The 12,132-nt window shown below is 41.1% G+C and overlaps 1 protein-coding gene across 4 annotated transcripts; it reads right to left on the reverse strand.

Moving 5' to 3' along the window:
• Nucleotides 1-1,572: 1,572 nt before the first annotated feature.
• LOC127466709 (glutathione S-transferase 3) lies at nt 1,573-11,184 on the reverse strand. Of its 4 annotated transcripts, none has more exons than XM_051777896.1 (8): nt 11,166-11,183; nt 9,226-9,297; nt 8,638-8,744; nt 6,766-6,817; nt 5,887-6,019; nt 4,010-4,151; nt 2,870-2,995; nt 1,573-2,343 (listed from the first exon to the last, which is right to left on the reverse strand). In XM_051777896.1, the coding sequence occupies exons 3-8, from the start codon at nt 8,722-8,724 to the stop codon at nt 2,200-2,202; spliced, it is 684 nt and encodes a 227-aa protein (XP_051633856.1). In that variant the 5' UTR covers nt 8,725-8,744; nt 9,226-9,297; nt 11,166-11,183; the 3' UTR covers nt 1,573-2,199. The 4 variants fall into 4 exon arrangements, with proteins under 4 accessions (XP_051633856.1, XP_051633855.1, XP_051633858.1 ...); XM_051777895.1 differs by having other exon boundaries at nt 11,162-11,180; XM_051777898.1 differs by lacking the exon at nt 9,226-9,297 and having other exon boundaries at nt 11,166-11,184.
• Between the last annotated feature and the right edge of the window lie 948 nt (nt 11,185-12,132).

Genomic DNA, 12,132 nt, shown 5'->3' on the forward strand with positions numbered 1-12,132 from the left:
ACATCACAATTACAGTCTGTAGGCCTGTCCCTCCGTACAGCGTAGAAACTAAACTGACAAACTGGTTTTGGAATATTAAAATAAGAAGTGCTACATTCTCAGACAGGGTCAACCCACAACACTGCATCACACCATGTAACCCTGCCATCATAGCATAAGCATAAATGGCTGTAGATATTATAATGGAGAAGTACACACAAGCTCATATATAAACACTTTTAGGTGTCTTCATTTCAATCCAAATCAAGAAGATAAATAAAAAATAACACAATAGAAGTTCTCATCAACAATTTACTGAAATATCAGGAAATGACCCATCAGTTGGACTAGACCTGGAGCATTACAGGGTATGTCTACCTTAGTGGTCTGGAACAGGAATATGTTTTTAAAATGAATTTCTTAAACTGTGCTTTGGCTCCCATCACAGTGTGATCTTGGAGTGTACCATCTGGATTCTTTCCGGATGAAATTAAACTGAAAAATGTGCTCCAAGAGTGCACAAATGCAGTGTAAATGGCATTCAGTCCATACAACCACTCTTGAGATAGGCTGAAGTTAACCCTGTCCCAAACACATACAGAGCTGATGACAAGGCTTCAGTACCAATTCATCTTCTGCTCACATTCATTGCTGCTGTACCATACCTTTACTAAAAAGGTATGACCATCAGCTATTAGGCTTATCACCAACAAGTACTGATAGAGTCACTCCCTACAGCTTCTGCATCTTTGCTTGTGGAACTTTTGAACAGCGTTATACCACAACTTTCCTCATATTCTGAAAAAAAATTTCACTTAGCAAAGGAATTAAGATCAACAACTACAGTTTTCCAAACTTTCGTATTAAACTAATCTGAGATTAAACCAAGGACTAAACTGCAATTGCATCTGACATTAGGAAGGCAGGTGACTGAGAAGATACTGTACATCAGTAAAAACTTGGTATACCTGGCAATGAGGGAAAAGTGTTTGTAGTGCTGAAAACTTCAGTCACACTGAAGCTGAGGAGACTGATGAGCTTTCAAGTGGGCAACTTGTCCATCAAATATCCAATGAGTGTGCTCACTGCATTCCAATATCAAGCAGCATCTTATTTCTCAACCCATAGCTAATGCAGGAATAAAACTGTGCCATTCAGGATTGAGCACAAGTCTTTTTATGTAAGTTATGTCATTAATATAGAACTATAAATAACAGATACAAAACCCCAAGATAACATCCTGCAGAGCAGCTTTTCAAGGCATAAGTGCCATTTATTGAAGTGATTAAAAGCACTTTAAATTCCTTTGTCTAGCTGTCTGTGGAAACCACAGACTTGAAAAAAAAAGAGGAAAAGAAACAACATTTTGAGTTTGGCTGGTACTAGGCCTTAGATAGGAACTATATCAGGTTTGTGTGATGGTTTACTACCTCTCCTTTACATCTCCATTCTTTTGTTTATAAACACAAACAAAATACACCTTTGCATGAGGCATTTGTGTTAACATATAAAATATAGAGAATTTATCTTCCAAGAGAAGTAAAAATTATGTTTGCAAGCCCCAACTTTCATTCATGAGACAACAGGACAATGTGACCACATAAAAAGTTTATTTGATTAGAACAGATCCTCTAGATACAGTGGTTAAACAAAAATACCATTTGGCAATAAATTTATTTCCTAAGTCAGTAATAAAATTGCAGCTTAATTATAAAGGCACAAGGCACAGGCAAGGCACTGATGTCCAGTAGAACTGTCAAGAGAAACTCCTCCCAACTCCTCCCTCCCACCTTCTTTAAAAACCACTTGTTTCATTTGCTGACAGTGATATTAAAAACAATAAAGGCATAAATTGGAAGCAATCATCATATAAAAAATCTGATCTGGATCTCAGAAATCCTCAGCAGCAGCAGAACATGCTGAAAGCAGTCAGTCACTAGCTCACATTTCTCTCTTCTTCACTGTTACACACACCATGCTTGCTGCCATTTCACTTGCTTAAAATTAGCAGAAAACATCTCAGGATGAAGGAAGGAAAGAGCAGGCTAGTATTAAAGTGTTATAAAATATACCTGCCTACTGTATTTTGTATGAGAGCACTAGACACTGCCCATAGAAAGGCCTCTCAAACACCCCTTTGCCTTCCTGTGCAGTGTAACTGTCTGTGTGTGGCCTGGCCACTCTCTGACCCCGAGCACAGCTGTGCCTTGGCCCCGCACACTAATTCGCTTTCACATCATAGTACATGCGCAGAACTCTTCTCACAGTCTCCACGTATTTATCATCAGGAACAGGTTTCCTCTGGCTTCCTGGCTCTAGGAATTTCTTGATTGTGGGGATGCTGCTTATCCTTGCTTTAAATGCCTAGAAGGCAAACAGTAAGTATGTCGTATTTAAAGAACAGAAAGTAACACAAGAAAAAAACAATTTTACTGATTTGTGTAACATTCTTTAACAAGCTGTACATGGAGACAAGACTGAGAATACAGTCCTAGCAGTGGATGGATTTTACTCCCCCTCACTTCAACCCTGTTATTTTCCACAGTAATAAATCAGCCCTCTTGGGATAAAGTGGAAACAGTTATCTGTGATTTCTGATGTGTATATTACTCAAATCAGTTCTTGTGATCCAGAAAATATATTCTGCTTAAAGGTATCACAGAACTGGTGAGGAGAGGAAAAAAAGGGAGGGTGCATTTCTTCAGATGTGTACAGGGTTTACTTTAGAAAATAACAGATTCTCTAGATGAAATATATTACAAGGCTCTTCCTAAAGCAAAAAGAATGAGACTACAATGAGAAGGTGACAAATGTTTCATGGAATTATCCACACATAACACATCATTTATCACATTTACAGACGTATGAGCATATTGTTAGTGCAAGGTACCTGTAACTGAGGAAAGCCTGAGAGCACATCTGACTTCTTCTCTTCTACCATTAAAATGGCTTCAAGAAGATGAACATCTGCCCAGCTAAAACTGTTACCAACAAGAAAGTCACGGTCTTTCAAAACCTAGAAATGTCATAGATGAAAATGTTCAGATCTGGACAGCCAGCTGGGATTCATGTTTCCAAAACTCACAGGCACACCTTTTTTAACCTTACTGTCTCCTTTTCACCCTTCTGTCCCATGCAATTACTAGGTGGGGGGATATGGGCCTAGTGCCTGAAATCACTTTTCATTCTGCAGCTGTAATCTAGGATCCCAGGGTTTTCCTTACCCGTTGTTCCTTCCTATAGCCCTACGTAACCCTGTGTACTGGACTACAAGGTTAGATACCTTCTTGGTATTCACACCTTTCAAGTCTAATAAATCTTGCATTTTTCTGTATGCAGTTACAGCTTCAGTGGAAAAATAGAGAATGTAAGACATGATCAGCCTAAAACACTGGGGCTAAGATTTAACAAGTGGAATCTAGGGCAGAATGCCCTCTGACAGCCACTACAGGAGACGTGGCAAAGTGAAAAACTGTCTTCTTTTTAGTCTTTAAAACAGAGAAGCTGCTATTCCCGCCAGATCATCCTGTCTGCGTGTATTAACTATCAGTGAGAGTATCTCTTGAGTCCCATCTCTCGAAGTATCAAACTTAGAAAAAGTATCAAGTTAGAAAAACAGTAAGATTCCAGTATGGCTTAATCAGCAGGTTTAAGCAGATTCCAGTACGGCTTGAAGACAGTAGTGATAGCTGTGTATTGCTGTAGAAGTGTTAAACAAAGATGATAATTAGCACTGCTTTTGCAGTGTGAGTTAGTGAGGTGAGTTGACCCTGGCTGGACACCAGCTGTCCACCAAAGCCACTCTATTGCTCTCCTCCTCAGCTGGGCATGAGAGAGAAAACATCCCGAAAGGCCCCAATTTGTCTCATACTGCTCTGACCACCTTCTCGTCTCACCAGCCTGCAGACAGTGTTATGTCCTGCTTTAAAGTACTGAACTGACACTTTTGTTTCTTCTGCCTTTGTTAAAATACCCAGTTTCCCATTGCTATCCCCCCAGAAAAATGTAAGAAAATAACCCTCCTACACACCTTTTCATATGCTGGGAAGTATCTGCTTGTTGCCTTTTGAACAATAAAAGCACGTTGTTTCTCTTTATCCTCAGCTGATAAGAAAGGGAACATCAAAATGAAGCCCATAAGGTCATCAGTTCCTCCAACATACATATCAATCCTTGAAACCAAAGCATAGAAAATTAGAAGGCACCTCTACCAGAAGAATTTTATTAGATTTATGTTATGAGAGTAAAAACTGAAATTCCCATTCCCCTCATGAAAATTATTTTGCAATTACAAAAAGTATGTTACAGTCTGAGTCTCACTTGTATTTGTAGTGTTGTTGGCCCTTTACTTGCTTCATTGGGCAGGACTAAGCAGGATTGTACAGAGGTTAAAAAAGAGTAAATCTGGCGTTACAGATCACTTCAGAATCACCAAAGAAATACACAGCACCATAAGAAGTCATCTACAGTTGACTTAATCCTCTGGCTTCAGAGTTTCATCCAAAGTCCAAGTGGTGCCCAACAGATTAATAATAGGGTTGGAAGCCTGAAGCGTACCCGGTTCTGCTTCCAGCTAAATTATCAGTACAGCAGTTCTTCGGACTGTCCTTTTTATCCATTTTTCCAGAGCTATGAGAGCAGTTTTGTACTGTAGACTAGATTCGCATTTAAATTCAGTCCTCACGAATATGGATAAAATATCTGGTAAAACTGTCTGATAAAATCTTTAACCATCCTTTATTGTAAAAGATTTGAGTTCCTGCTGTGTAATAAGGCTAATAATGGTTTTTGTTGTCAAACAACAGCGTCTCAACAAAACCTCCTTAAGATTGAACAAGCTCTAAGCAATAAGAAGCTATCAGATATTCCTGCCAGGCTTAATGCCTGTCAGCTTCTAGCCTGCATTTATCCAATCTTCCAAAACTGCTCTTATTCACTGCACCAGTACTTAAACCTGGAGGTACTCACAGCAAGTCTTCCTTGAAACAATGATGCTTCTTCCCTCCCTCCAGCCCCTGCCATGGCCCACCCAAACCCAAATAAACAAATATATTTCATTTATATTTGCTAATAAGACGGCAGGAACAGGCTCCAGCCTAAATCTAAAACTCAATGGAAGAGAATTCTGCTTGAAGGAGGAGGTATATATGGAATGCAACCTACAGGAAATGATGGTTGGTAACAGCAAGAAGCTGCTACAAGCTAAGACTGAGGTTCTTGTCTGAATACTTATTCTTTTTTGTTACTTGCCAGAACCTGCTTCAGCCAATTCTTCCAATCATTTTCACCATGTAATAGCAGGTTACTGTAAAGTTGCTGCTTTACTAGCTGACCTTCAGTTTTCCTTCATTTGAAAACCAATAGGAAGTGGACATTTAAAATGCTACATATTGAGGTAGCCCAATCACATTTTTTTTTCTTCACAGTCGCAACATCAAGGCCTGGCTTTAATTTCACATGAAACCAATAGTTTTTCAATAGCTTTTAGCTGTTCTCTGCCCAGCTCCTGAGGACCTAAACAACACACTTTTTTCAGTGCAGTGGAACATCACGCGATCACAGATAATGTGAATGACAGATCTTATTTTGCAGCCAAAAGTTAAAAACTGTTTCTTTCCCAAGTTTTCTGTTTACAAAAGCATTTACACAGCCGTCACTTCTCAAATATTTGTGTCAGGGTATATTAATCTTTCACTAAAGCACAGTAAAACCCTGACTCAAATATTTTTATGTAAAAATGTTAGAAGAAATCAATTGTTCTGCATCTAACTGTGGCCTCTCAGGCTCACTGCAAGTTTTGTGTCACTGAGGCACACAGATGATTCTCTGTGTGTGCAACTATGCAAGTATGCAATTAATTCTAGATAGATCTGAGCTACTGTAATAAATTCAAGAACTGTTACGTACAGGGCTCTTTCCTTCAGGTCCTTCCCGTAGAGGTTGTACTTTGCTGCTATGTAGCTGAGGATGGCTCTGGTCTGCACCATCCTCATCCCATCTATCTCCACCATGGGCACTTGCTGAAACAGCAGGGATCCATCTAAAGGGAAGACACACATTACTCAACTAATCTAGTAACTCCATGTCAGATTTCTTGCTGTCTTCAGAAGATCTGAACTTTTATGGTGAGCTTGCTGTGGGTAGTCATTGTATTAAACTGGAGTTCTTCCATGCACACAATAAATTACAGTGGTGCAGATGAATTAAACTGCAGAAACAATTACTGTGGATTAACATCTTTTCTTTAAAAAAATTTAACTGAATTTGCAGTCAGGTCTGGGTACAGCAGCTTTTATACTGAAATTGAATTACAGTGGAGACAATCATGCTAAACGTATCAGCTGAGTAAAAGGTGTCTGATTCTAAATAATGTAAAAAATTCTGTTTCACTGTTCCATTATTTGAATCCTATTTGACACAAATGTCAGATTCACAAATTTCTGTCTTGTGGTGAGTATTTAAAAGCTAAATCAGGACATTCAATGAAATTTTAGGATACATTTTTTAAAGGTAGTCAAGCCCAGGGTAAGTTTGTGGGACCAGGTGGGACAGGTAGACAAATGGAGAACAAAAGAATCCAGAGCTGAGAAACCCTCCATGTGGGAAAGACATTAAATTTTCAATTGCATCTGTCTGCACAGGAAAAAAAAATTAGCCTCTGTAGCTGCTTACACCTCTCATCTTTATTGTGGGGAAAAGAAAGTCCCACACAGTCTTCAAAGACTTCATACATCTCCTCTAATTAAAGTCTGGTCACACTTTCCTTGAGACTCCATGGGGACTCACCTTGCAGGAGCTTCTCATATTGCTCTCGGGTTTCCAAAAACTCTTCTTCAAACTGACCAAAGGGAGTGAGGAAGGAGAAGTAAGCATCTTTTCACATTTCTAGAAAAGATAAACTTTTAAAGCACCATAAAAGGAAGAGATTATACATTATGGTTCCTTCCATTCCAGATGTGGCTCTAAGGGAGAAAATACCAAGGACAGAAGTGCTGGTAAAATCTCTTGTGACTGTCATATTTGATAAATGCTGTTGAAGGCAACCCTATCAGAAGAACAGGTAACAAGAACTGCAGTGAGGATGGTTTGTTTGGTATTGAAAAGGCAATTCAGTGTGAAACCATCAACAGTACAGTCTAAGCTGTCCTTAAGATGCTCTCTGGAATGTGGAAAAAAAGCTCTGCTGTGGGATATTTAGATTTGGGAGCTAGACAGGAACAAATTCTTAGGAAGTTAAAGCTTTTACAAAATAATGTAAAAGTTGTAATCTCTGCAGGAAGTTTAGTACAGAAGCATGTTTAGGAGACCTAAAGATGAATTACTCACAAGATGAAAAACAAAAAGACACAGAATTGCCTGTGATCAGAATGATGTAGTTATATTCAATATGGTTGAGGATGGCTGATCCAATCAGTGCTACTTAAAGAGAAACTGAGTTCAAGATTAAGACACCAAAGTTAGACATTTAAATGTACGTGTCTGCATGCTATGGTCAATGCAGAACATGGAGACTACAAAATTATTGATGTTACCAATCCCTAGATGCCTAGCTCAGTCAGCCTCTCTCATAATATCTGTGCCACTTATGTTAATAACTAAGACTTGCTATATTAGGTAAACCCCAGAAGATTGGGCCTACTAATAAATACACTGCCAGTGTTTAACCATAGCAAGTGTGATCACAGTCTAAAACTCAAAACCCAGGTTTCTGCTGATGAGAAGCTGGGAAAAGAATATCCCAAGATAAAATGTAGTAACTGGTACCCATCAACAGCTTTTTTTTAATTTGAAAAAGAAACCAACCAAAAATAAAAAGAGAAGAGAGAGGGACTTAAAACATAGGAACAAACAATGCAGGGAAGCAGCCAGCTGTGTCTTCTGTAAGGCCTTTAAACAAAGACTGGTGGTCTTTTTGAAAAACTTGTATTCCTCAGCTCAGTACAGGAGTAATTGTATGCACTGTAACAGCTTACTGTATAAAAGAGGACACTTGAGGCAACTAGTAGTCCTTTCTGTCCTCAAACTGAATTATCAGTTTATCACCAAGATAGATAGCAAATGAATAAGTAAACTATATGCCATCAAAAAATATTTTCAAGTGGTGTCTTGCTTCTCTGTTTTACCCAAATATTTTTCTTCCTGCTCTGAGATTTCTAATTTCCCTACACGAGTCAGTTTACTCACTTTGTCCTGTTAAGCTTCATCTAAATGATGCAAGCAAGACACAATTTATTTTGTGCTACAGCTTACTGTGGAGGATGCAGCCAGTGGAGCGAAAAACAAAATAAAAATCTCTGTGTGAGCATCCAACTGAAAACAGAAAGACAAGACAAAAGTACATTCATTGCTGTTTTACTTGGCACAGACGACACTTGTCAGGCCAGGAACACATCTATCAGCTCAGCAGCTCTGGGTAGTAAACAAATGCTTAATTAATGATTACGCATTCTTATGTTAAGCAAGAAACTAGTTTACTGTGCTGCTGCTCTAGCCATGCTTTTGTGTGCCTGAGGTAAGAGTATTTAATTACACTGAATAGCTAATGCTCATTTACTACTGTGTCTTGGGATAGCTTTTCTTTTCTGCTAATAACCTGTGATCTGCCACAAAGGCAAGCTTACCGATGTGCAGCTAAGATTTAAAAACACTAAAACAAACCTCGACCCCGGCTGCAGCTAACAACCAACGAATCGACTCCATCTTGCCTCTTCCATTGAAGTAGTAAAGTTTTGGTTTTCCAGACATGACTTCAAACTTCCTGTTACCTAAAAGAGTTATAAAATATAATCAGTTAATAATTATAAGAAAATCTTATGGCAGGTGGAATAATGTTTCACAGGTCACTCATACAACAAAAATTTAAGTTAATTTTTGGCAAAATATTTCAGCAGAGTTTCAGTCTCAAATGATTTGGTTTGACTGCTGCACAGTCAATTCAGAGTATTTCATAGACTTTTCATCCCCCTGAAATTCAGGAAAAGTAAGCATCAAGTTGCTAAGTAGGAGATAACTGAAAAAAATTAAAAGCCACCCCTAAGAAAATCCTTAAAACTTTTAGGAAATATAAGTTTTAGCACTAGAGTTACACAATCACCACTGAAAGCCAAGTCTTGATCAAAGAGGAGAAGGGGCAGCACACAACTTTTCCAAAACTAGCAGTCCTTGTATCAAAGAATGCTAAAAGTATCTAAACATTAATTCTACACATGCTTAGGGGAGTATGAAACTGTATTTTCAAGCCTCTACCTTTTCTTTCTAGCGGTGGTGATGCAGCATAAGTACACGATCCAGAACCAGTAGAAGAATGGCCTGTTTCTTCTGTAATAATCCAGATTAAAATACAGAGATTCAGTGTTGCACTACTGATCCTTCTGTAGGTCACATTTCTTTCTATTAATAAACCCTGTTGCTAAGCAAAACTTTACAGATTTTTCAGTTGATCAAATCCACCGTGCTTTGCAAGCAGCATTTTAGTTTCTTTAATGTCTTCATAAATGAGGCTATTAACTGTTATTTTTTTAATAGACTAGTGTTTAGGTCTCAGCAGGAATTAGATTCCACTGTAGAGCCATAAGCCAAGAGAGTAATCAGATGTTATCATACTGGCATTTCATGTGCAGCACTCCATAATAGCAAGTCCTTGCTGCAACTGAGAGCTCTTTTTCCTCTAGGGAGATTTCTTGTCACGTCAATCCACAGTTCAAGCAACACTGGAAAAGAGCTGGCATGCTAACAATAAACTCCAGTTTCCAGTTTTCCAAGAGCTCCTTCATAAGCAGAGGGGAAAAAAAGCCTTGAGCATGCAGGAGGTGCATGTGATCTGCTTGTTAGCCAACAGGCAAGAAAAATATGAGACTGCATCACACCATGGGAATTCAAACAAGCCAGGCTATTTGGCCCACGTCTGTTTAGGGGCCTCCAACTGCTCTTAGGTAAGTCACTGGGAACAAAAACATTGCCAAGCAGTATCTATACTCCTAATAAATATAGTGGTTCATGAGAAACCGACAAAAAGACTGAAGTATCAATGTGAACTACGTGAAATTACAGAATTAAACAGGAGCTGCTTGTAATACAGCTAAATTCATGAAAATAGAAAAAAAGCCAAAGGCGATTTTTAACTTGTAGTTTAAAAAATTAAATAAACAGAAGAGTCACTTTTCTTCAGTGCACCCTCCTGAGACCTCCTCCTAGCACGCCAGCAGGCAGGTCACAGGACATAAGCAAGTCACACATCGGTGAAGTAAAGGCAAATGGATGGTGAAGTAAAGGTAAATGGATGGTGAAGGCATAGGGGGTGCTTGTCATGTAAATACCGGGGGATTAACAAGCTTTGGAAAGAACTGTACCATTCTGGTTCCTAGGACTGAGCCTGCCCTGCAAAACTGTAAGAGACAGTCCAACTCGTGAACTGAAATCAGATGAAAAGAGCACTCCGGGGATGGGCAAAGCGCTTCTCCCTTCCCCGGTCTTCTCACTACAGGGAGGGAAAGCGACAATTGCGGCAGGAGCCACAATCGCAGTTAGATTGCTGCCCATTCTCAGCCTTGCTCAACAGCAAAAGGGACTTGGGGAAAAAAGGATCTGAATTTACTCCCTTGTGATTTATGAAGGCCACCTGGGCTAACAAGGGGAACAAGGGAACATAGATATCAGTGCAAGAAGCAATTGCTCCCACACTAGCTACGGACCAAAAGGACATCGGTGAAGAGGCCCAGGAGACCAGCTGTTCCTGGCATGTCTCACGGATTCAAGATTCCAGGGCCCGATTTTCCCTGCCTGCTTTCAGCCCCCGTCAGTCCACAGCGGCCGCTGTTCCACCCCGCACCTCGGAACACCACCCCGGGCACATCTCTGCTCCGGTGCGACAGGCGGCACCTCCGGGCCATCGGCCCCCCCCACCACTGGGGACAAGCCCTGGGCACACACGAGATGAAGAGCGGTCCGCGTTGTTACACGGGGAGCCATCGCGCTCCGTGACCGGGACCCGATCCACGGATCAGGCACCGAGTGCCAACCCGAGCCGGGCACAGCCCCTTCGCCCCCCGCATCACCGGAGCCAAGCGAGCCAAGGGCCCCGGGAGATCGGGAGAAGAGAACTCCCAGCCCCACATTACTGACACACAGGACCAGAGCAGCCCCCACACGCGAACGCAGCCCCGCGGCCGCACAAAGAACCCACCTACCCCCTCCGCAGCGCCCGCGCCGGCCCCGCCCAGCGCCGCGTCACGCCCACGACACAACCGGAAGCCAATTGGAAGCCACTAATCTGCATATTTCGCAAAGGCCTCTAGAAAGAACTATAACCCTCAAAAAAATCGTTAACACTTTTTCACGCGTCTGTTTTGGAAGGTTTTGTCGATGCACAGCGTTGATATCAGGGGTTATGGCAAAGAATTTTCAGCCGCAGTAGCATACCGTGACTTGAAGATGACCCGAAGTATTGAGGTATAAATTTCGCTGTGCTGGTTCAGTATTCCTGGATGTGAGGGCGATCTGGCTGCGACATCTGTCACCCCATTGATCGCCAGGGTTGATTCGGCTGATCTGGCTGGCTAGGCGGGTGTCCCCTTCCTCCCTCAACGCTCCATGTGCGTCCCTCCCGAAGCTGCGCGCTCGGTCGAAGAGGACGACCTCCCCGATAGAGACGGTACCGTTCATCGGTCAAGGGTATACGGTAGCTGCGCTCCCCTGCTAGAACCTCCAAACAAGCTCAAGGTCCATTTGTAGGAGAACGTAGGGTAGTCAAGCTTCCAAGACTGCAGACACATCCAAGTGAGGCGCTGCATGGGGCAGTTTGCCATTGTTTTGTGCCGCCAAACCCCTTTATCGAACTCTCAGGAAATTGCTCATAATCCCTACTTTCACTGCAGAGAAACCCCTACTTTCACTGCACATTCAGATTTTTTAATTTCTGTTCAGCACTTCTCCAACTTCAATTCCCCAGTCACCTCTGAATTCATGAGCTCCTCACATTACACACACACCCCAGTTAAAATGAGCATCCTTGCTCTTCTAAATGCACTTTTCACCTAGTTCTTCACCTGCTCAATTGATTTGCAGCCCACCTAAAGAGCTTACAAAAGGACTGGATTTGTAAATTATCAACAGCCTTCAGCTTCTACGGCCTTGAAAGCCAAACAGAGCAGAATG

Source organism: Manacus candei, unplaced genomic scaffold, assembly GCF_025592945.1.
Source record: "Manacus candei isolate 608988 ecotype Guabito, Panama unplaced genomic scaffold, ASM2559294v1 h1tg000011l, whole genome shotgun sequence".
Classification (NCBI taxonomy): Eukaryota; Metazoa; Chordata; class Aves; order Passeriformes; family Pipridae; genus Manacus; species Manacus candei.